At 35.9% G+C, this 24232-nt stretch overlaps 8 protein-coding genes and 1 non-coding gene across 15 annotated transcripts; 6 read left to right on the top strand and 3 right to left on the bottom strand.

Moving 5' to 3' along the window:
* Positions 1–391: 391 nt before the first annotated feature.
* On the bottom strand, positions 392–2523 carry LOC110847357. 3 transcript variants are annotated; one of them, XR_002547636.2, is made up of 5 exons: positions 2008–2480; positions 1825–1930; positions 1646–1737; positions 1230–1565; positions 392–821 (listed from the first exon to the last, which is right to left on the bottom strand). XR_002547636.2 is itself a non-coding variant. In XM_035850550.1 (5 exons), exons 2-5 carry the CDS (start codon positions 2077–2079, stop codon positions 1320–1322), a joined length of 516 nt encoding a protein of 171 aa, XP_035706443.1. In that variant the 5' UTR covers positions 2080–2306; positions 2387–2523; the 3' UTR covers positions 1125–1319. The 3 variants fall into 3 exon arrangements, 2 of the variants coding, with proteins under 2 accessions (XP_035706443.1, XP_035706442.1); XM_035850550.1 differs by lacking the exon at positions 392–821 and having other exon boundaries at positions 1125–1565; positions 2008–2306; positions 2387–2523; XM_035850549.1 differs by lacking the exon at positions 392–821 and having other exon boundaries at positions 1125–1565; positions 2008–2475.
* Positions 2524–5108: 2585 nt separating this feature from the next.
* LOC110847355 (erythrocyte band 7 integral membrane protein) lies at positions 5109–8336 on the top strand. Its single transcript, XM_022094286.2, has 12 exons — positions 5109–5619; positions 5748–5879; positions 5968–6102; positions 6167–6191; positions 6329–6360; positions 6452–6473; positions 6554–6657; positions 6734–6914; positions 6984–7074; positions 7159–7243; positions 7318–7410; positions 7481–8336. The coding sequence occupies exons 2-12, from the start codon at positions 5807–5809 to the stop codon at positions 7537–7539; spliced, it is 900 nt and encodes a 299-aa protein (XP_021949978.1). The 5' UTR covers positions 5109–5619; positions 5748–5806; the 3' UTR covers positions 7540–8336.
* Positions 8337–8829: 493 nt separating this feature from the next.
* Positions 8830–10500, top strand: LOC118435135. The gene is made up of 5 exons (XM_035850548.1): positions 8830–9033; positions 9109–9673; positions 9764–10002; positions 10069–10227; positions 10319–10500. Exons 1-5 carry the CDS (start codon positions 8842–8844, stop codon positions 10406–10408), a joined length of 1245 nt encoding a protein of 414 aa, XP_035706441.1. The 5' UTR covers positions 8830–8841; the 3' UTR covers positions 10409–10500.
* A 431-nt stretch (positions 10501–10931) lies between these two features.
* On the top strand, positions 10932–12370 carry LOC110847356 (protein obstructor-E). The gene is made up of 4 exons (XM_022094287.2): positions 10932–11110; positions 11191–11394; positions 11475–11886; positions 12000–12370. The coding sequence occupies exons 1-4, from the start codon at positions 11047–11049 to the stop codon at positions 12199–12201; spliced, it is 882 nt and encodes a 293-aa protein (XP_021949979.1). The 5' UTR covers positions 10932–11046; the 3' UTR covers positions 12202–12370.
* Positions 12371–13063: 693 nt separating this feature from the next.
* LOC110845630 (gustatory receptor for sugar taste 64a) lies at positions 13064–15545 on the top strand. Its single transcript, XM_022092085.2, has 7 exons — positions 13064–13291; positions 13361–13522; positions 13610–13806; positions 13901–14146; positions 14242–14375; positions 14473–14658; positions 14727–15545. The coding sequence occupies exons 1-7, from the start codon at positions 13071–13073 to the stop codon at positions 14913–14915; spliced, it is 1335 nt and encodes a 444-aa protein (XP_021947777.1). The 5' UTR covers positions 13064–13070; the 3' UTR covers positions 14916–15545.
* Positions 15546–15617: 72 nt separating this feature from the next.
* On the bottom strand, positions 15618–16180 carry LOC110847763 (histone chaperone cia1). 2 transcript variants are annotated; one of them, XM_022094760.2, is made up of 3 exons: positions 16053–16180; positions 15961–15991; positions 15618–15883 (listed from the first exon to the last, which is right to left on the bottom strand). In XM_022094760.2, the coding sequence occupies exons 1-3, from the start codon at positions 16104–16106 to the stop codon at positions 15684–15686; spliced, it is 285 nt and encodes a 94-aa protein (XP_021950452.1). In that variant the 5' UTR covers positions 16107–16180; the 3' UTR covers positions 15618–15683. The 2 variants fall into 2 exon arrangements, with proteins under 2 accessions (XP_021950452.1, XP_021950453.1); XM_022094761.2 differs by having other exon boundaries at positions 15618–15880.
* A 911-nt stretch (positions 16181–17091) lies between these two features.
* LOC110847182 (DNA polymerase IV) lies at positions 17092–20309 on the bottom strand. Of its 2 annotated transcripts, XR_004834473.1 has the most exons (6): positions 19815–20309; positions 19619–19738; positions 19423–19549; positions 19225–19333; positions 18028–19143; positions 17092–17923 (listed from the first exon to the last, which is right to left on the bottom strand). XR_004834473.1 is itself a non-coding variant. In XM_022094061.2 (2 exons), exons 1-2 carry the CDS (start codon positions 18222–18224, stop codon positions 17263–17265), a joined length of 858 nt encoding a protein of 285 aa, XP_021949753.1. In that variant the 5' UTR covers positions 18225–18439; the 3' UTR covers positions 17092–17262. The 2 variants fall into 2 exon arrangements, 1 of the variants encoding a protein (XP_021949753.1); XM_022094061.2 differs by lacking the exons at positions 19225–19333; positions 19423–19549; positions 19619–19738; positions 19815–20309 and having other exon boundaries at positions 18028–18439.
* A 301-nt stretch (positions 20310–20610) lies between these two features.
* On the top strand, positions 20611–23550 carry LOC110847669 (kelch-like protein 40a). 3 transcript variants are annotated; one of them, XM_022094653.2, is made up of 8 exons: positions 20611–20904; positions 20981–21127; positions 21204–21339; positions 21415–21638; positions 21702–21839; positions 21922–22095; positions 22194–22647; positions 22740–22936. In XM_022094653.2, exons 2-8 carry the CDS (start codon positions 20988–20990, stop codon positions 22788–22790), a joined length of 1317 nt encoding a protein of 438 aa, XP_021950345.1. In that variant the 5' UTR covers positions 20611–20904; positions 20981–20987; the 3' UTR covers positions 22791–22936. The 3 variants fall into 3 exon arrangements, with proteins under 3 accessions (XP_021950345.1, XP_035705875.1, XP_021950342.1); XM_035849982.1 differs by having other exon boundaries at positions 20614–20904; positions 21922–22044; positions 22194–23550; XM_022094650.2 differs by having other exon boundaries at positions 20614–20904; positions 22194–23550.
* Positions 23551–23658: 108 nt separating this feature from the next.
* Positions 23659–23777, top strand: LOC118435156. Its single transcript, XR_004834541.1, has one exon. It is a non-coding gene; the product is annotated as a 5S ribosomal RNA (ribosomal RNA).
* The last annotated feature ends 455 nt before the right edge of the window (positions 23778–24232 follow it).

Raw genomic sequence — 24232 nt, 5'->3', positions numbered from 1 at the left:
AATTGCATTTTGAGTATCCATGGAACAAAAGAAACAACTTTTTTCAAAAACTTGAGGGACTTGAGGGAAACTTTTTCAAAAGCAGTGACAAAACCAAAGCTTTTGAACGTGAGTGTCCCATAGAAACGGTGTCAATTAATTGTGGTCGTAACCTAACAGAGCGATAATAATCTTGGGGCCCTGGCAATTATTGTTGCTAACATAAAATCAAGTAAATCTTCCCCCGGGCCCTTAAGGTATGAGTTTTGTTAGCAGCGATCCGAAATTTGTTACTTTGACAATAATTTTATGAATATTCTCGTATATGTACATGTGTACTTGCACTTTGGGTATTTTGATGAGAATTTTGGATATGCGTATAACAATGGATTTAGGGAACGGTCAAGAAAAATTCCGAAATACTACTGTCATTTATTGGTTGAGAATTTAATAACAACGAATGATTTGTGTTGATTAATCTTGTAATAATAAATTGTGCATATCTAGATGTAAAGATTAACGAGTCCCAAGAACTCAAACTTTGACGAAGGAAAATATGATTGTGCCTGAAAATCATATGAAAGAACAAGTACATAAATGTATGTATGCAACAACGGCAGCCCATATTGTGAGAAAGAATCTTCAAATCTAAAAATATTTGACACTAAACTTTAACTTGATTATGCTTTGAACTATCAAATATGTTTTGGTTAAATATATTGGAACTTAAATATATAATGTTCTATCATTACGCAATACAATAAATTTTGTAAACGAAAATTGACGAAAGTTTGCTTACAATTAATTAATGCGTCACCGCTTAAGGCGGAATAGCATGCTGGCTGATGCGGGGTTTTTTGTTTGAATTGTTGTGTCTCAACTTTCCCTTCCTCCATGTATTCAAATGGCGATTTTGAAAAATGTTCACCGCCTTTCGTTTTTAACAATATGAAGATATTAATGCACCTAAAAATCGGTAATTTTTAGGCTTACATAGTTAGGAGATAAAAATTTTGATTTTTTTCTTCAACAAGAAGATAAATATAAAATAGATGAAAAATAATCAATAAAATTTAAATATTTCCTCATCGAAGAAAAAAATCAAAATTTTTATCTCCTAACTATGTAAGCCTAAAAATTACCGATTTTTAGGTGCATTAATATCTTCATATTGTTAAAAACGAAAGGCGGTGAACATTTTTCAAAATCGCCATTTGAATACATGGAGGAAGGGAAAGTTGAGACACAACAATTCAAACAAAAAACACGTGATACAATGCCACGTTAAGAAAACTTAGGTATATAAATAAATATTTTCCAGTTTGACACTTGGACTCAATTCAATTGATATTTGCATTAGCAGCTGAATAACCACCTCCTCTCAATTCATTAACGAATCGTTGCACCACTAAAACAAAGTACACCGCAATCCCCAAAACAACGATGGCAATTAGCACCAAAATTAGTCCAACAACGAACTGGCCGTTCAACGCCAGAGCAAAGAAAATTATGACGACTCCAATGGCGGCCAGTCCCAGAGAAATGTAATTCCAGTACAACCAAGGCAAGCAGAGTCGAACATTCCTCTACAATAAGAAAATAAGAATGAATGCATACATTTTCTAGTTATAGTTTATGTTTTCTTCGTATCATGAAAAATGCTTACCGTCCTGTATCCCTGGAATAGCAGACCGGATACAATGGTGTAAACCAGTGCCATGAATATGCCAATGAATTGAAACGTAATATAGACTGCCGCTGTAATAAGGAGTTTAAAGAAACCATAAAATTTGTTAATTTTTTTATATTTCTAAATACCAGAATAATTGAATATGTGCGACATACTATGATCCTTAAAATTAGGGTAATGCTCTTCGGGAATCCGATCTGGGTGAGAGATCATCAGACTTGCAACAATCGACCCTTGTATCATTTGTAGAACACCACCGATCTGGAATAGTTTTCAAGAAAAAAGTTGTTCCATTCACAATTTAACTATTTCAAGTGTGTTCTAATTTAAAATCTTACAATGTCCAGGATTGCAATGATTGCAGTTCCTGTCGCCACTGTGCAACACCCACAGCAACATGTTTCCCCCATTTTGTATCAGAAATTCTAAACACTCGACAGTTTTTCTGGAATCGTTGTATTATGTATTTGCTCAGATGAAAATAGCGAGATGTACTGGGTGAAAACGCCCAAATATTATTTTCTCTAAATGACGCTCTTCTGTGACTGGATCTCAAACCACTGGCACCGACTCTTATCCATCTCTGCGAGTGTCAGCCTAATCTTATCTAATATTTGTTGTTTTCCCGTTTACCTACCTACGACCAGGGTAATCCAATAAAATGAAAAGTTGTTTACTGGGATAGAATATATGGATATCTAGTGAGCTTCACTCTACCTGATAGCAAACTGTTTTATTATGGAGAGAATGTCGAGTATGGATAATATGTTTCATCGCAAGTATTAATATTTGAGGTGTGAATCATATCGTTCCTATGCGCGTCCGGTTTAGTTTGACGATTTCTGTTCATGGAAAGGATTCACTCAGTCATCGATGCGTGAATACCAACTTTTATGAGCAGATGCTGAACAATGTCATCTATGTATAATGTATGCAACGAAGCCCGATTAAAATATGCAAGAACAGATCCTCCCTCAATATGTACATCAACACAAAGTACTTCCATGATGTTACAACCAGGTCTATTTTAACGCCTTTATAAACAGTGAATGTGCTAATAATGACCGTATCTGCTAAATAAATACCGGAGATTGCATCAAATCCCATCATCCGCATTTACCAGAGAGATTTGTTTCCCATTTTGGTCCGTATTTTACATGCGTAGTGAGCAGAGGGCGGATATGTATGTATTTCTAACTTTTTCATTCCCAATCAGATCTTACTATAACTTCGTATACACACATCCTATCGAAGCATGATTTCAAAAATTCAAACATGGTTTTCCATATTTTACATATTTTAGGGTTTTCGTACATATACATATTTTCATACATATTTTGAGGTTTTTTCGTAAATACACATATTTTCCTACATATTTCGAGCATTTTCTAAAAATAAACATTTTAATGCATATTTCAGGATTTCCTGAGGAAAAAATATTTTTCTTCATTCAGACGTTAAAGTTGGATAAAAATTATACTTTCATGATAACGGAGTTTAATTCGTGTAAACGACTAGAAAATCCATTTTGCCCCATTTTTCAAGTCATAAAATTGCCCCTGAAAATCTCTAAATATGGCTAATGTCGTTTTACGGGTCATTACATGAATATTAAAATACAATACATAATAATTCATTAATAAGAGTGTTACAAATTTGAAACTTTTAGAAAATTAAATGCAAATATAGTAGAAAATTTCGGTTGAAAAATATGTTTTACGTGCATATTTTCGCGTTTTTTAAGTACATATTACATACATATTTTGAGGAATTTAAGTACATACATATCCGCCCTATGGTAGTGAGTAATAATGTAAGCCAGTATGTATGGACATACTGCATAACAATATGCTATTTTTAGCAGAGCTATATATTTGGCTACGGATGCAGATGAATTAAAAGACAACATAAAGTTTTCAACAGGTCTGCTTGTCCGGAACGATTTTCTACCAGACTAATTTTAATGTGTTCATGCACAAGACAAATAGTCCCATATTTTTGCATCATCTCGCATCGCAGCATCTGCATGGATTAGCAAAGTCATGTATAACAAGGTTCACAAGTAATAAAGTCTACTTGAACTCGAGAAGGCATATTTTTTCCATTTCATGCAAATATATGTAAAGCATTTTTGATAATAATTATCATCTCTAGACACGACACACTCTTCGTCTAGTGAACGAGGCGAAACAAATATGTATGCATATTGCCTACTTTTAGAGTTGATATCGATACTGATAGCAATTTTAAGAAACTTGTTGCTTTGTATGATCTATCAGCAATCATAAATATTTTCTCCATTCATTTCAATTCCACCACTAAATGCACTCATTCATCGCAAAATGAATTATTTGAAACGAATACCAAAGAACTGTCGTGTTTTTGCGCATCGCAATTATGCACTTTCGTCGGTAGGAGGGAAGACCTGAGTTGAAATCAACGAGAGGAATGAATACTTAATGCCAAATTCAAGGCAAGCCGATAATATGTCAAAATTTCGTAGCCTAGGGTTCCAGAAGCACAACAGACGACAAACAATTCCAATAAGTACGACATTGCCACAACATTCCAATGCATTTGTCCCGATTATTATAAGAGCAAAGCAACTATTGGCATACAGTACGAGCAGTTCTTCTACGTCGTCCAAGCAAATAAATAGTCGGTCATTTGCACCGTATGTGCTAGAAATTTGACGAGCCCCAGCATGAAAACTACACAAAAATCCAAATCGCATGAACTCTCTGTTAGCATATTTATCAGTCTTTGCATTAATTAACAGAGTTGAGAGTGTAAAATTATTTCTCACTCTTTGAATACATGGTTTATCATGGATGGATGAATAGATTCTAATAAATATGCATGCCTTGTTTTCAAATCAAACCCCGTCGTTAATGAAGTCCTTCTCACACTGTCATTGTACATTCATATTAAGAATCATCTTTTCTCGCCAATGGAAATATACCCTTGAATAATTAAACGTACTTAATAAACAAAACGTCCCACTTAATCTTCTTCTTGCCGTCTTGATGACGCTTGCCCTTTGAAATGTCACGTAGGAAGAAAGCAACCCTGCCAGCCAGACCTTATGCATATATCACCAATCGCCACCAACCATGTCCGATTCATATTATTGAAACATCAATATCCTTCCTTCCAGCCAAGATATGCATAATGAAATCGTCGTAATAAAATAAATAGTGCATTGATTCTCCCCGTCACTCTCTTAATGCTATCTTCTTCTGCGCACAGGAAACTCTCCGGAATTCGTGCTCCCCCGGAAAATTTCCAAACCACGACGGATGATCCAATTCCCGTAAAGAAAGATGGCCCAATAAACGACGCGCATCATTTTCATCCTGCTCGTCATGCATATAGACTCGTGCCCATCGGGGTTCACTTATTTAAACGAATGGATTTCTCTGCGTGTTATTGAAATAGAGGACTCCATTCCATGACTAAAACTACGTACATACATTCGTACATAACAGCTCAACCTCATTTACTTTATCGTTTTGGTGCTGGAGCACGACAGAGGGGTATATGAACAAACAGAATAACGCGTATGTGTGTATTTGATATACATATATCATCCTTCTTCATCTAATAGCCCTGTTGCTTCGTAAATAATGCAATAGCTTCTTCTCCTGATCGAACAACATAACACAACACTGCACCTCATTTTGTTCCAACCCAACCATAACATATTCCGTGTATAATGAAATGAAACCTGGTGCTTTAAACCCGTGAAAAGGGTTGGGACTGGAATTTAATGGTTTCAAATTACAAATGAACATGACGCAGTGTTGATTTTGCTCAAAAAGAAAGTGAAAACGTGAGATATTATATTTTATACTCATTTTAGAAGGGGGAAAGAAGAACAAGTTTTGTTTGGACAAATCGAATTTAGCAAAGAAGGAAAAGTGCAACTTATCAAAACAGACTTCTGTTCCGTAAGTTCATAATATTAAGTAATATCGTACATTTTGAGTTGGTGAAAGTAGTAGATACTGGCTTGGAATGTGTATTTACACATGTATGGATTTTGTAATCTGTAAGGCACATTTCGTCTTTTATGTAGATGATTCTTCCTGGGAAATAAGTCAACCTTTCTACCACCCCTTTTTACTTACTTAAATCATGGCACAGGCCCAGCAAATGGACGATGTTGAGAAAAACATCCCCCATCGGTCCAGCCGATCTGGATTGGAAGGTATTCCTTTAATAAGTAAATTAATGCGATTATGTAAGGCGCATGAAAAACTCGAGTGAAAATAAAACTGGGGGACTTCTCATTTCAGGCGTCCTACATTCTGACCCGGATAGCGATGAGCACTCCCATCAGTTCATTGAGTCTGCGGCCACCATCTTGTGCATAATTTTTATCACGATAACCTTCCCAATAACAATCTTCTTCTGTTTCGCGATTGTTCAAGGTATTTTTAGCATATTTTTAATTTCGAGTTCGAAATAAAATGATTTTTATGTTTACTATTGAAGAGTATGAACGAGCTGTTATATTCCGGTAAGTTGTTATTTTAACTGTAATTTAACTGTAGCTGTGAATTGTAATTCATGATAACTTTCCTAATCGAAATTGAGGGTTGTTAATTGGTTGCATAAGTTAATAAATTTTAGAAATGATCATTAATTTTATTACAGTATGGGTCGCCTCCGTGCGGGTGGCGCTAGAGGTACAACTTTCAATATTTACATATATGTACACAAATATGTACTAGCAAGGAAGATTTCTAATGTCTTGTGAATTCTAAATTATTTTTTTAGGACCAGGAATCTTCTTCATCATGTAAATTGTTTCCTTCAAATAAATAATAGCTTACATGTAAAACATCATACGCAAGCTTTAACAACCTTTAAAAATTTTAGGCCATGTCTCGACACATTTCGTCGCGTTGATTTACGTACGATAACGTTCGATGTCCCACCCCAAGAAATCCTTACGAAGGACAGCGTGACAGTGACTGTTGACGGTAATTAGATTTGTTAACTTAAAATAAAAGTCAAACTGGTGGCATTGACGTAAGCTTTATATAATTTATTATACAGCGGTTATCTACTACAAAGTGCAGAATCCTACAATTGCAATTTCTAACGTTGCGGATTTCGCCAAGTCGACACGTCTTCTCGCATCTACCACTCTTCGAAATGTCCTTGGTACCAAAAATCTCGCAGAGATTCTGAGCCAAAGGGAAGAAATTTCAAGGGCTATGCAAACATCATTGGATCTGTAAGCACCTATAATAATGCTGGAAAATTCTCACGTTTTGTTTGACATATTTGACCATGTTTTTAACAGTGCAACAGATCCATGGGGCGTGCGAGTTGAGAGGGTCGAAGTCAAGGATGTCAGTCTCCCAAAAAGTCTCCAAAGGGCGATGGCTGCTGAGGTACGATATGCATAATAATAATTATTCTGGGTAAATTTACATCAATAATGTCACAATGAATTTAAAAATGAAAATGTGTCTTAGGCCGAAGCAAGTCGTGAAGCTAGGGCAAAGGTGATTGCAGCTGAAGGAGAAATGAAGGCATCTCGAGGATTAAAGGAAGCTGCAGGTTAGTGAGAATATGATTTGTTTTGTCATTTTTTTTATAGATTGGCATATGATAATGACTCCTGAATTTCACAGATATTCTATCCGAGTCTCCTTGCGCTCTTCAACTTCGATATTTGCAGACATTGACAAGCATCAGTGCTGAGAAGAACTCTACGATCATATTCCGTGAGTTTTTCCTTAGCATAACTCATTTTAAGGAAATATCATTATTATTTATTTTTGTCTCCTTATTCAGCTCTACCGATTGACATGCTGGCTGGATTTATGAAACAACACAATGATGACGACAATTAATTGAACTCCACCACAACCATAATATTTCTTGTTTTATTTTTCGTTTTATACGTTCCATTCACTTTAAAACTCAGTATGATTCAAGAACAAATGAATGATTTACAATTTATACAGAAGAAGACTGAATAATACAATTCTACGTCAAATTCAAACTGCAGATGACAGATAGAACAATCATTTCAGGATCAAGAACTATTTCAAAGAGTTTCGTATGCATATTTTTCACATTCTAATGAATTCTTTTATCTACAGTTCAAAATCACTACTTTAATTACTATTGTACATATATTGCCAATTTATCAATTCAACCGTTCTTTTAAAATTCAGTATTATTAACAATAAGCATATAAAAACCTACTCATACATACATATACATATAGCTAATACATATAATTGTATGTATAATTACGAATTGAATTACGCTCACGGTTTGCAAACACAATCAATTTTAATTTTTGGGACCATGCAGAGAATGTGGGTTTCGACTAATGACTAGATATATAGAGAAATTTATCGTTTAGGACAGAATCTGGTGCAAATTAAACTTATTGGTTCTCATGTACATAAATATATTTGTGTATTTATACGTACATATTCCTACACAATACACAAATGAAGGGAGCAGAAAAGTGTTGGAGACGAAAGGGCAACAGAATGAACTTTGCAATGAGTGAATGATACGAATAAGTATATGATATTTTGTAATTAAACATTCGATAAAATTGTGAAATTACTCATTATGCTCGGTTGAACTTTGTTACATGAATTAATAAATACTTTCAAATTCGGGATCAATACATTTTATTGCGGTTTTTACTTTTCCTTCTAGTTTATTATGTAAATATTTAACTTTGAAATTTTTAAGGTATTTATTTATAGCTTTGTTTTTTTGTAAAGCCACTTAATTTAATTTTATTAGAGTCGCATCTCACTGTTGAGACCCACCCCACGGTCAACGGTGGGATCCCCACCTAATCGACAAAGTAAATATAAATATTGTTGCACAAGTTGCACAGTCTCAATCTCATTAATGGATGTTTTTGGGTACTAGATATTATTTGCTCATCAGTTTGTTAATCTATTACGTGATACTTTTCTATTTCAATATTCAATCATGGTGAATTGTATTTGAATTTATATTTAGACATGTAACGTCAACGGAGGAACTAAATAGTTGTCTCTTTGCATTTTTCCCGTTAGTTGCATTTGCATCTTTGCCACCAATTTCGTCTAACCAAATTCATACAAAATATGAAACACGCTAAAATTAACCACGAAATCACCAAGTTATCTCCAGTGTTTATGATGCCTTGCACCAAGCCTACTATAATAATTACGAACGACAAATCTAATTACCCTCCAGAAAAGAAAGCTCCCCACATTTCTAACATAATAAAAATCTTGTGGAAAATCGGTAACTGGCTGCTTGTCGTGCCCCCAAAATTTAATAAGAACAAAAGATCGAAATATTGGTCGTGGTACGGAATACAATTTGTAAGACATCACTGCATATCATACATTAATGGATCACAAAAATAAGACGATTCAACTTTATGTAACCGTTTTCAGATTGTCTCCAGTCTTAATTGCATGTTGACCTGTTTCCTAATGATAAGCACAGTCTTGTCCATGACTGTGGCAGCATTGGGACAATTACCTTCGGGACTCTTTATGTGTCTCGAGCTGCATACATTCCTCTTTTTACTGCTTACCATATTTTACACTGCTTGGACGGGCAGTCTTAAACTTCCACAAGCTATGCTCCACTCTGAAAGAAGCGTAAAAATTCCCAATAGACCAAATTATTGGGGATTTCACTTCCTCACTCCGTACCGAATTTGGTGCTTCACTTCAATCCTGTACACTGCGAGTAGATTAGCTGAATTGCTTGACCCATGGTTATACCAGTTCTCACTGCTTACAAGACACCGAAATCGATTCGAATCCCACATGTTCTTTTTCCTTGATCCTGAGTTGAGGGCTAAGTTGCGATTCCCTTATCTCGACATTTTATGTAATGTTTCATTTTTTTCGTCCAAAATTGTGAGACTATTTGGATCGCTACTGATCTTTTCTGCGATCACAGTGTATGACTCGGCTGTGCATAATTTTTGTATCCATGTGGAGCAGTACGGTAAACAAATATGTGCATATTAAGAAATTTATTTCTGGACGATGGTTATGAAATTTTGAACATACGATTAACTTGTCCTTGTGTATTTAGGATCTTTATCTGACTTCCGTTCAAACTTTGCCATTCTACAGCATGACGTTAATAAGTTGAACCGATTGGTAAATCGAGTCGTGGGAGCTTTAACTGCCCATCTTCTTCCCATGTATATGGTTTGGTCGACAGACCTTTTTTATGGCAGTGGGGGTCCTTTTCGGGCCAAGATCTGCTTTTTCTGTGACTTTCTCATCTACTCATTGTTTTATGGCGTAGCAGCGTATAATTATCGGAAGGTTCTTGTAAAAAATGTGATGATACAACAGTCATAATTATTAATACCATGATTTTTATGCATGTAGGTTGTTCAAACTGTGGAAAAAACGGTGCTGGAACGTCGCACCGAGTGGGGGATTGATTGTGGAGAATTAACATCGTTCCTACATCAAGCACGCCATTCCGATTCCGTTGGAATCTCGGGTTTTGGCCTATTCACAATTTCATACGAATGCATTGCTAGGGTAAATATGTTGACTGTTTCCTATGAATAATTTTGGCTCTAATTTGCATATGCATATCTACGTATTAACGTACAATCTTATAAATATGTAGGTGCTCAGTTTCATGCTGACTTACATCATCATCATCATTCAATTCAAAAGTTCAAAGAATACTGATGCTGCGGCAAATCGTGAAACATGAAATACGACACTCATATGGAAATCTTCATAATCAAAAATTTTCCTTTATTTCACCGTTATACATAAATATTAAATAAACATGTTCCAAATGTATGCAGTTTACGGTGGCGTATTTGTCACATTCTTTGCGTACACATGTACGCAGTCTTGTCAACCATCTTTGTATTGAACAGAATTAGTATAGTTTTTGGTAAGATTTGGTGAGCATTTAGCATTGAGTAACAATATTCACAACATGACCATTTCGTCCTGGTACATATTCCTTTAAAATATTACAATTTTATGTCATGTAAATTTTTTCTCATGATGCCAGTCCGTTCTTCCAAACTAAAACTCACTTTATCATGCACCAAACTACTTATACATATGATCTCTAAAACTACTAAATCTAACTCAAGTCCACTGTTTCAATATGTAAATTGTAAATTCTAACTAAAACCTACAAATCTATCCCACCAAAGCCCAAACATCCCATGAACTCGACTAAAGCTACATACAACACAACCGAGGTTATAAAAGGCCTTCACATAATTCCTTCCACGCCCAATCTTACAAATCTACACAGAAGGACGCATCTATTTTTTCCATTAAAAACACGATATTAATTAGTTCCCCGCATATTATCGCTCATCCTCAAAAATGAAGCTGTTGGTTGTCGGGATTATACCCCTCATCGTGAGTCTAATAGGAATTCTACAACCAGGTAAGCCACCAAAATACCCATTTCGATTCCATGATTAATATTTTATCGTATTAATTATCCTGTAAATTTATACTCTGCAGCGTCCAGTACCAATCTTCAGCCATGCGTCCCTTCCAACAAGTCTTACTCCATCGGCGACTCTGACCAGTGTGACAAATATTACTCCTGCACAAAGGCAGGTCAGTTAGCGGACCGCCTCTGCGACGATGGGTTTGTCTACTCCTTGGAAATTTCAGCATGCGACTACCCGCACAATGTAAACTGCAGTGAGCGACCACTACTACGTGAGTAATACCATTAAATTCCGTAGTAAATATATTCATTAATAAATCAACAATTAATTATGTTCCATTCGTCCTTACAGAACCCACCAAGTCGACACATCCCAACTGTCCCAGGTCAAACGGATTTTATGCATTTCCTGCTGCGACGTCATGTCAGTCCTTCTACCACTGTCTGGAGGGTCAAGCCTACGAGAAAACTTGTCCAGAAGGCGTCATCTTTGACCCATCCAAAGGAAGCTGTATCCATCCTGACATGTCAAAAAGACCAGAATGTGCTGCAAAGGAAGTTCTCCATTTCACTTGTCCCAATTCACTGAACAGATTTGCAAAACTCCGGTTCGGGGATCACGACAGACATTCACATCCAGACGATTGCCGAAAGTTCTTAATTTGTTTGAAAAGTGGGAAGCCGAGGGTTGGAGGATGTCCCAAGGGGAGGGTGTTTAACGGAGAGACTGGATTTTGCGACAAACCTGAGGCAGTTAAAGGATGGTGAGTTCAGTTTCATTTTCTTGTCAATTTGATTTCTATCCACAATAATTTTGTGGTGTTGTTTCGATTTGTTGTATTGCGTCAAATTTAAAACCTTGTTTTTTTTATTCCAGTACCGATTACTACGGTAAAGCAAATATTCAAGACCTTATCGAAGACTCTGATGAACCCGAAGATTTCGACTTTGACGGGGATCTTACAAACAACGGAAATTTTAACCAGAAGAAGCCAGCCAACAAGAATTTAGCCAAGACTGTTGTGAAGCCTTCGCTAGCCAACAAAGATACAAAAGAGAATGAAGTTGATGCAGCTTAATTAAATAAGTATTTATCTTTTAATGTAATGATTTTAATTTTAGTAACCATTGAACAAGTTTCAAATTCGAGAATCTTATGAAAATATAGACTGTGATATCTTCTATTTATTTTTATTTTGAGCACAACTTGGCTCAAATAAACGTAACCTCAAAATACTCAACTAATTATAATTGACTTTTACCTCACCTGAATAATTTTCTTCCGTTTACTCAAATAACACATTATGCATTATGATTTAATTTCGTGCCAGTTTTATTAGTTTCATCCCTGGCATACAAAATTATTAGTAATTCTATAAATTGAGTAATAATAATTCTATAAATTGAGTAATTCTATAAATCGATTTCCATTCCATGTCTCATATATTGCTTTTCTTTGTTGCTATAAAACTGTTGAGCTTCGGGACCATTACTTGCAACGCTGAACATTTATTTACTTCTGCAGAATGCAATTTACTTTAATTATAGTTTGACGTCTGCTGGCATGTGAGAATTCAATTGAAAAGATCGTTAATAATATTCGCAGGGTTGTTAGCACTGTCACAAGAAAAATCTGGTTAGCAATGGTAACGATTTTACTATTGTACTGTTTCGGAATTTATAGAATACGGCAACATTCGATTTTTTTTGCCCAATCTGTTTGCATAATCAAATCGTCGTTCATATTAGTAAATAATACAATGTCCAAACTCAGAAAATTTCCAATTAAGCTTAATAATGGAATGCCAACATTTACCGTTACGGTATTTACTATACAAATGTATATATGCACATACGTAGGTATGTATAATGTATGTATGCGCAAATTATGTGCCATTTGCACATGTATATGTACATATACTTGTAATTGACTCGTCTTGAGACAAGCATGGGGTCCTCTGGACCAAGCAAAAATGTTTTCTCAGGATCAGGATTATTTTTTGTTAGTAATTTTCCTCAAAAACTAGAAACCGAAAATAATTCAATTTTCAAATCTGGGAAAGACGACTTGGTTTGGTGCATGCGACACATGCTTCGCTTTGGAAGATTCACTGGACTTTTTCCTTTCACCGGAGTTTTCCAATCTGACCTTTATCAACTAAAACACAAGTATGTACCTAAAGCAATAATTTGTCAAGAAATATAACAAAAATGACAATTCTTAAATATTGTTAACAGAATATGTTCATCAGCAGGAATTTGGTCATTGGTTTGCATTGCTTGTATTTTTGTATCGTTGGGAATCGGTCTCTTGGGAGTTGTTAAATTGAGGGGCACGAACGCAACAGAATGGGCTTGGGCGTCTGATTCAGCAGCCTTTTATCTTATTGGACTTTTGTGGTTGGGATCCTTTATAACTTAATTTATAGCATTTTGTCAACAATATGTATGTAACTCTGAGTGGATAAAATTGACAATTTTTTTTAGCTACATTCATTTCCTAAGGAGAGGTCCCGAACTTGTTCGCATATTTCAAAAATGGTCCTCACTTCCCCTCAACTGCAACCTCTACGACAAAACTCTTGGACGGGATGTAATATTATCGGGGGCTCTGTTGGTGTCCGGAATTTTAGAAAATTCGGTGTGGACTTATAACGGATTTACGCAACATGAGCCACCAAATGGTATATAAACAAAAACAAATAACGAGCATGCACGTTCATATGCATGTCAATTAATTTGTAGAAATATGTACCTACATATTTTATTTGTCCACAGATGGTTCGTCCATACTTCGAAATTTCTTCGAAAATTCTCGCACCCAATGGCTCAACCTTGTAGATTACTCGCCCATTATACCTCTGTTCATATTCTTCAGCAACAAATTATGCATGTGGGGTTGGAACTTGACTGACATTTTTGTGATTTCAATGGCAAGAGCATTGTCAGGAAAGTTTAAAGCTTTTAATGAGGTGGCGAGGAAGGAGATTTCTATCGGAAAACGCTCCACGAATTATTCTCGAGGTAATGTCGCAAACAAGCCGCATTGCAGTGAGCGTGTTATTACATCCTGTACTATTATTTATTGTATGCTTGCACCAAGTATTCGCAATTTGCAGAGCCAATTACCAAGCTGGAAATGATGTTACTCGACCATCAACTTCTCCGAGAGTTGCTAAAGGATGTTGCTCTTTTCTTATCCCCACTACTTTTCTTGCTTTACACAGGGAATTTATTCTTCATATGTCTGCAGGTAAAGCTTCGTATCGCAATTACCAAAATACATGCATATCTATATTGAGAAATCAAGCTCTTTGTATCGCTTAAACACAAATAGTCCATTTATTTAGATACACCTCGGAGTGACCGGGAAAGCCACTAAGGAGTTTTGGGGCTCTTCGTACGCATTTTGGGCATTTCTGCATCTATTTGTCAAATTATTTGTAACAACGAGTACGGCAGCTAAAGTAAACTATCAGGTGCATCAGTTTGCAGACATTTTGTACGAGGCTCCCGACTACATGGATAGCTCAAATGTTTGTTAATGCATTATATTTGTTAAGCAATTTGCATAAATAATCATTATGCACTCATTTTTGTACAGGCTCGTAAAACTCGCGAGTATTTGGGTACCAAAGCGTTCGGATTGGATGGACTTGGTTGTTTCGTAATTAGGACGCCGTTTATGCTCAGTCTTCTCAGCTTTGTTTTCACGTTTGAAATTGTACTGTTTCAGTCCACTTTTCCTTCGTGTGGATCATTCAATCGGACAAATTACGCTACCTTAGATTAACATACGTATTATGGTTCAATGATGGATTAAGGAGAGTACTTATTAGGCAGAAGAGGATCCTAACAAATTATCAAGAAATATTTTCCAGTACAAATAAAACATGCAAATTAATGTGTAATATGAGCAAATTTTTAGTTCAGATTACTGCTATGTATATGTATTACGTCTTGTGGCAATTTATAAGGTTATGATTTGTCGCCGTTGTTGTACTGGAATTTCATAGTTTATAGTTGCATGTATATGCACATACATTATAGTTCATATATTACTAACATAAAAATATCATGCCAATTGCCAGCAACTATTTTTAAACTATCTTGAAAGTTTAGTCTCATTGGGATGTGTAAAATACAGGTCTGGAAAATATTGATCCCAACTAGGTAACCAAATATGTTTTAATTTTATCCATTCTTTAAATGAAATATGGTAACTTCACTGCACGAATAATTCAAATGGTAGAAAATTGACATGCCTGTAATTTAGATCTGTTCTGATATATTTATTGATTTCCTTGTCACTACTCGTCATGACCGAAAGTCTTTGTCCTACACGTGGCAACAATTGATCGCTTTGCCCAAGTACATATTTAAATATAAGAATATAGCATTCAACCGACTGCAATTTCATAACTATGCGTATTCTATATGTTTTGGTGACTTAATGTCGTGCTATTTAGATGACCTCAAATTTAAATTCGTCAAATAAGAGCAAGAATTATGCAATAACGTTTTATTCAATCAATTAAATATGCGACAAAGTTTAACTACTTTAATTTGCCTTTTTTGCTGCCTTTTCAGCTTTCTTGGCGTCCTTTGCAGCCATCTTTTCAGCCTTCTTTTCAGCTCCTTTGCCTTTGCCTTTGCCCTTCCCCTCTCCTTTTCCCTTTCCTTTACCCTTCCCCTTGCCTCCTTCCCCTTGGTCCTCATCATTTTCATTATCAGCGGCCATAGTTTCCACTGCATCAGCTGCTAATTGCATACAAATAATATTTAGTACCAATGTATTTACATATATAATTTAATTAAAAGTTAAAAATCCAACTTACCCTCCGCAGCTACCTGCTCCTCAGGGAATGCCTGTAAATTTTAAATTTCTGTAAAATATTGATACGCCAAATTAAAGTTACAAGAGTCCCACCTGAGAAATGGCGACGCAAGCCAGAACGGCAATAAGGATCACGGCGGCCTTCATTTTTAGTGAAAAGTAGTTGGGTTATTAGTCAAATTGTGGAAAATGATAGATAAGGTAATGATGATTTTGTGGGAGTCAAGTCGGAATTTATACCCACCATGCCGTGACGAAATATTTATCAGGTTATCTTGACAATCTGCTACTCAAAATGCTATCGTGCAATAGTTTTATTCATATTTGTACACAATGCCACCTTCCATGCAGTATTCAAAAAGTTATATAAGTTGAACGAATTCAAAGACCAAATACATATGACATTTTTTCATCTTGTTGCACGGACATAAATGCGCGTGGCATTGTACTTATTCAACTTTTGATTTGAGGTTATAATTTATAATAAAAAAACTACAGTACAGCGTAATATGTCCCGAGTCAGGATGATATGATAATCACTGTTAAACTTGATAAATATTTCCCAAGCGTAACAGCATGATCATGTATATAATTTAGAATATGTATTCTGCAGTACCCAATCAACAGTATGACCTCCACATATAAACCCCTTGACCGATCTTGCCCTTCTTTGAATTGGACTCCTTATTTTCCGCACACTATACCAAGTTCCAAGTCGATCGGATAAGTTTTAAGAGCATTTCCCCAAGCCAGACGGGGGTACAGACGGACACGATGGGTATCTAAATAAGCCCTGGCTAAAAGGGCAAAAAAGTCGAAATGCAGATGAATCAAATGAAATAAATATTGCGTATCGACGGACAATAACTTGGCCTTTGGACAGTTTGTACCTGTTGTCCTTAGTCCTTGTTAATAGAATATTAGCATTGACCATTCAATCTATAACAAAACAAGGGTTGTGTAAGTTGTTTTCAAATCCACGTGTCTGGTTAAAATGCAATGGTTCAATAATTGAATAAAACTCAAGCTCAAATGTGGATGGACAGAATCTGCATTTGCAAATAAATAGTTCTGTATGCTGACTTGAATACTTTATATGTATAAACAATTAATGAATTTGTAGTCAGTAATATAATTATAAAAGTTTTTAGTGTTTATTTAGTTATTTATTCTTTCTTTCATGATCATGCATCCCTTTTGGGATCTTTACGCAGCTTCTGGTACTAAAAATTGTAACATATCCACATTTCTTAGTTTTACAGATAATATACTATCAATATGTTTGATTAAAATAAGATTAACGTTATGTAACGAAATCTCCAGAAAATATTTTCCCCAATGTTTCCAATTGTTTTCCTTTTATTCTTCCAATCTCTACCAAATCTTTGTCTGAAATTACTCTCAAGTCTTTCATTAAGCGTATTCCAAATTTATCCGTCAATTGCTTTCCTAGTGTCTTTTTCAGTCCTGGAACAGTTTTGATTTCTCTGGCGTCCAGAAAAGCATCCCAGTCATCTGGATGAAGAACGCTAACCCCACGAGGCCGATCTTGTTCCACTGCTAGTTTTGCCCGTAAACGGGATGTTGAAACTCCAGCAGAACAAGCGAATCCTGTCTCCTTGAAAATATGCTTCAACATGCGACGTAAAATGCATCGAGCCATCTCTAACTTTGTTTCAATATTAAGTTTATACTCAACTTGTTTCGTGAGGTCGACATAAAACTCGTCCGTGGGACTAAACTGTATCACGCAGGAGGTTTGTGAAAAGTTATTTTGCGCAAATATTTCCAGAGATGAGTGAACTTCGGCAGCAGCGTTTTTTAGCAGATCTCCAATTTCTGTCCCTTCCTTACGAGGAAGGGACACTAACTTCAGTGTGGGACATAGTTCCAACGCTTCTTCGTATGTGTGCAGTCTTGATACGCCAAAAGAACGAGCTTCGTAATTAACAGAGTTGAATCTTCTGCAATGTACACAGAAATTTACGAGTAATTAAATCTTATTTAGTAACAATTACACAACATTTTACAAATATTAATACAGCGACTACGATAACTTTAATCTCACCGGAAATCCCCGTTTTCATTGGTAGAAACTGCTGCACACGGCAATCCTTTGAGAGATGAATTTTCATGCTCGAACCACTGACACTCGAAGCAATCAATGTCAATTAACCCAATGACTGATTCTTTAGCACGATCGGTGAGATTAAGAAGTGACAATTTTTTGATGTCTTCCTCTAAACCACGGTTAGTGCCCCCCATTCTCACCTTTTTGTATGCATCTACTATAGTAAATTAATGAAGGTGTCGTTTATTTATTGAATTTATTTAAGACATGAACAAATGGCAAACGTTTTCAATTGATGACTAAAATACGGGTTGATCACATTGATGACTGAAAGAGCTACGCTTGTATTGTACGTTAGATATTGGTATTTCATGGGTTGATCAGTGTGCGCATAACAAGGTAAATGCACTGTTTTGTCCAATACCGTTCATTTTTAGGCAACTGTAACATAATGTTAACGGATATGTGATGATGACGCAATTGTGCGATTGAATTGAGTGATAAACTGTGGATGAGTCATACTCATTCACACAAATGCACAACAGATCAAATAATAACTATCCTCAAATGAAAGTGTTAAGTGGTTAAAAACTTCATTTTACGAGGAAATGAAGTAAAATCTTTATAACTTATATCGCAGCTAAGCAGTTTTAATTATCCACCGTCGTCCATTTTTTCCCATATGCATGACATGCTATCCGTGTCAGATACTTTTTATGAAATTTTCATAAGATGTGAATTTGTACTCGGTTTAAGAATTTTCCAGTCAGCCCAGGAATAGACCTTTTATACCAATACTACTTTCATGTTCCTCAGTGCTGTACGTTTCATGAAACATTAAGATAAATTTTATGAATTTAGTGAGCACTTTTTATTAACCACTTGTCCGAATGCATCTTGTATTAACTCGAGGTTATCCATATTCCTGTGGCACTTTATACGCGTATCCTCATTCATTACGATAGTACTTGATAGCTTAATTATCTTTAAGTTTTCTTCTTCCAGACACAAACTTTTGAAGCAAAAGTTTCGCAGCAACAACTCCCAATGACACAAAAATGAAGTTTAGAAACGCAATGCTCACTGGATGTCGAATGCAGTTTCCTCCAATTTCTAGAATTAAAAACATATGTAAATTCTCAGGATTCATGATATTATTGCATCGTAAACTAGCGCATTAATTATTTGTATTACTTATGACATAAAGTGTGTAACCTCCCAAAAATAGTCCAACAATCATTTGAATTAATTCCAAAATTAGCAATAACGTCGAAGTGGCAGAGCATAATGACACCTTTAGCGTCTAATGGAACAATATAAAAAAATAATATCATCTCCATATAAAACTACGCAAAGTATTACAGATAGTGCACTTTATCATATCGAACAAACCTTGGCAAGCAAAACTGGATAAGTAATTGCATGTTGGGCCATGTTTAATAACCCAAACAAATAAATAATCGGCTCTCCATACGAAACGATGCTCATTGGAATAAAGACGACTATCGCGTGATGAAACCTGCATACAGTAAATTCAATTCAGATACCACTTGATTGTTTAAATATTTTGTAATTATTATCAATTTACAAATGGAAGAAAGGTACATGCTTCTTCTTCAACACTAGAAAATAAGTGTCCAGTAAATGCACCACTTTACTCCAGCAGAATGTAATCAGCCAGAAGATATCTTTCCTTGTCAATTGGCCCCTGCATGAAACAGACAAATTCATGTAAATTTGTTTAGCATGACAATAAGTCCAAAAAACTACGTAATTTACACCACCTTTCACAAGCAAGATGATGAAACCAATTTTGCTGATACGAAAGTGCTTTTATCAGGCGTGGACTGCATCTCCACAAAAGTAGGACCGAGTACATTGAAATTAATAAGTTATGAAATGACATGGTTCTGACCAAGTATGGATGGGTCACAGGGGCTCTTGTTCTCATCCACTTCTTCAAAACAGGGATGGATAACATGTAAACGAACACAATGAGGAATGGGAGCCACCAGTTGGTTTCCTGAAATTTGTACCACCCATCTGGGTCCAACCTTTCCCATGGCCAGCCTTCATCGTCCCCCTCCTCCGAAATTTCCCACCTAGACCAGTTTTGTATGGAAATATTCCCGTCGTGGTTTCCAAAAATTCGGAGAAAAATGGACGTTGAAGAATCCCACATCATGCTAAATACTTAACTAACTTGAAAATAATAAGTATATATTCACAAGTTGTCTTGCTACATAAAAAAACTATCTGGACGTTTTTAAGCATGCTAGTTTAGTTTTATTTGTATATCTGCATCCGCTCCGTGGGAAAGTACTACTTCATATTTATTCACTAGCATTAAAAGTAGAAATTTTAAAGAGCTGTTAACTTATGGGGTAAATAAAACACGCAATATGCAACATGTAAAACTTGATATTTCCATTAGAATCTTAATTTCTGAAATAAAGTATGCATTTAGTTGTTAGCTTGAGACTTTTAGCTTGAGAAACATGACTTGAGACGAGTAGAACACCTTTTTATCATGTTGCAGTTCTAGCATACCCCAAATAATTAAATAACTATCCAGTAAATGTCCAATGTATTTCAGTCACCACCAGTCACCAGTAGTCAACAGATGGGCCGACTTATCTTGATATTTGCGTACACCAAATCATTTGTATAATATGCAGGGAAAATTTCTGTCAAAAGTAAATCCCCTCAATTTGAATAATAAATAATAGGACAACCTGATAGCGAACAGGCTTGATGGACTAAACTATGTTAACAACAGTCAACAATTAAGCAATATAAGTCAGCTGAGCTGTTCAATTCATTTGGAAATCTATACTCTCCTTTTATTCGCCGTTTGAATAGGACAAATTAAATGTAAGCCTCGTTTGAAATTAAATTACTACTTAAACACAAAAGATGTTTCAAACTATTAAACATTTGAACTTCAAAGATCGACCATGTCATCGACATCACCTGTATCACCACCCCCAAAAAGGAAGCGATTTCCCCTCGGCGAAGAATTATACGCTCAACTGGAGTGTGGAGCTGATATGGATTTGACCTTTTTTGTCGGCAAAAGCAAGTTTCCTGCCCATAGGTCAGAATTTTTTAGAGTTCTTCAGTTTCTAAAAGTTCATGTTAAATTGTAAATAATATAAAAATGGTAAAAATAGGCACGTTGTTGCTGCGGCCTCTGCAGAATTTAAAACCAGGTTGGATCAGCAAATGGGTGGGACCAGCTCGTCTGGGTTCGCGATTGTACTGTCACCTACGGATATTAGCATGTCGGCCATGAGGGCCTTTATCAAGGTATGGTAAACTAAATAAATTTACCATGACTGAGTAATTATGAAATGTTTTTCAAGTTACGTATGGTTATCTCAGGCCATATATTTCCAAGAGGTAGATGCATCCCGATTGAGCCTGGACACCTTGTTAGAAGTTGTGACCCTTTGCGACAAGTATCTTGACCAGCGCTTATTGAATGATTGCATTGATTCAATTTCCAAAATAATCACAGAGGAGAATTGTCGTGAAATTTATGAATTCATTCTACCAATGCTCAAATGCCAAAGGCTGGCAGATAGGGCTTTCGAAGTTTTAATTAGGTTAGTGGAATTCTTTGCTTGTAGTGACGTGGTTAATTAATGTTGTTTTTAATATTTCAATAGAAACCCGAAGCTTATTGAAAAAATGTTGGAGGGATCGGGCGAAAGAATAAGTTTTAGCACGTGGCATGAAATTTTGATGCTGCAAGGCCCAAAAATTGAAAATCTATCGGAGGAAATTATATTTACGCATTTATTGCGGTATGCTCGCTACATTCTCGTTTATTTGGTCTGTTGGACCTTGATGTTTATTAATTAAAAGTTTGTTTTATGTATGTAATAGGTGGAAAGATAAAGATTCATCGAGAAGGCCAGGGTTCAAGAATCTGCTATCACTAGTCCGATTTCCTATCATGAGTTTGCAATTTATTACCGAAGTCGTAGAACCTTCGAAAGCTCTGACTCGGTATGAATTGAAGAACATCAAATTATACATTGCAGGAGGAGCCGATAACATGTTAGTTAATGAGTTGTATGAATTAGCTGGTCAACCAGAAAAAAATTCCCATTGACATAAAATATATTTAAAAATATAACACATGTCTATTGTAACAGAAAGTGCAATCTTGCCTTCATCACCCATTCGAGAATGACAAAAATTGCAAGGAATGAGGCTCAGTTTTCTTTAATGCTACAAAACGCACAACCGGGGGATTTCATCCAACTTCTTCCAAATGAATACATGGGACCCTTCGAAACCATTCATTGTAAACAAAAAATCACAATTAAAGGATTTGGAGAGTCGACCGTGCTCACGTCTCCTATTGAACTGGGCAACGACAATATTTTGTGCATCTGGGGGTCAAACGACATGCATGTTTCAGACCTCTGCTTCGTTTCTAAATCTCCATCATACGGCGAGACTGGAAAGAGTTGGATCGGACTTGAATGCTGCGGAAGCAGGAACAGGATAACAAACATTGCCTTTCAAAACTGTACACTTCGAGTGTCTGGTAATTATAACAAGATGGAAAACATTACTTGTGACACTGGGTACACCGGAATTGTTGTAAGTGAAGCAGAAATTAGTGGAGAAGGGAAGGGAAGCCTCGATAACTTCTTATCAAATGTAACCTTAAAAAATCTCAACTTTGGCATTAGCATTCTGCAAGGCAGTTGTGGAACGATAATAAGAAATGCGAAATTTATTAACGTCCAGTATGGCATGACGCTTGAAGAGAGCAACGATAATTCAATTATGTCCGTCGACTATCAATTCTCCGAGACAAGGATTAACGAAGAAGAAACTGCCATACAGATTTTAGGAAGCAGTGGGAACATTGTCTCCTACATTACATGTGTGGGACATAACGCGGTCATGACGAATGTCAAAGGGAAATCAACAATTCCAGACAAATTCGCCATTGTCATCCAAGCTGAAAATTCCCCTGAGCCGAAAAATAACATCGTAACTCACTGTACAGGAGGACCCGTGAAATTGGGTGGTGAGGGCAATACTCTTACTTCCATCAATGCTGGCGAAATTATAATTTTGTCTGGTCAGTATCACAAGTTGGAGGCATGCTTAGCTAAACGATGTGTAAACAACAACTCCGTAAATGTAACATTGACCAAGTGTAATTTTAAGATTTGATACTATTTTAGTTTTAATTGTAGAATGCCGTGGTCGCAGTATTAGTAATGTTGAGAATCTCCCAGTCAGTCAGTAGTAATTGTTCTCCTCGTGTGGGGAATGACATATCAAAAACGATAGAAGAAGATTATTTTAGCTTTATTTTGCAATTTTATACCAACTTCATGCCAGTACATTGACGTTGTTGGTACTCATGAATCAATCAACTAGTGAGATTATTTTTATAATGCTTTTTTGGACTTGGTATGTATTGAGTTTGTAGTCGTTTAAATCCTATGTGTAATAATAAAGCATTACACATCTTGTTATGAAATTAAATGGGTGGATTTTATTGTCTACCTTTCATTTTATCCAGTTGAGTGCATACAAGTTGAGACGAGTAATGCATAACCCACGATAAGAGGTCGATTTGTGGCAGACTACTTCGTCAAGGGCCATACCACGTTGAATGCACCAGTTCTCGTCCGATCACTGAAGTTAAGCAACGTCGGGCCCGGTTAGTACTTGGATGGGTGACCGCTTGGGAATCCCGGGTGCCCTTGGCGTCTTCTTTTTTGGCTTTCTTAGAAGGTGTTATTATTTTTTTAAATTTACAACTTATGCATGATCGTTTATGATGTTTAAATGTTGTACTGGATCATCTTGAAGGCCGCAATTTATATAGTACTCATTTCCATGCAATTATAAATTGAATTACAATCTGCAGTTAAATCAAAGTAAAACCTTCATTAACAGTATTTCATAGGTTGGTGCATCATTGATAAAAACAATAAAGAAAGACATAGCCAAGGCATTACAAAACTAGTTTAATTTTAACCTCGAACTGTCTCCGATTTAATTGGGAAACCCTAAATCCAGAATCCGTATTCTTTATCCAGAAACACGTTCAATTCCAGACTTACATAAAATTGCAACAAAATATGTCCTACGCACGTCTTGATTTCTGATGGGTTTAGCACACTCACGTCAACTCAGCATGGATCCAAATCAACATGACGCT

Source organism: Folsomia candida, unplaced genomic scaffold, assembly GCF_002217175.1.
Source record: "Folsomia candida strain VU population unplaced genomic scaffold, ASM221717v1 Fcan01_Sc003, whole genome shotgun sequence".
Classification (NCBI taxonomy): domain Eukaryota; kingdom Metazoa; phylum Arthropoda; class Collembola; order Entomobryomorpha; family Isotomidae; genus Folsomia; species Folsomia candida.
Note: the sequence above shows the minus strand (reverse complement) of the source record. Positions and strands in the feature narration are given on the sequence as shown.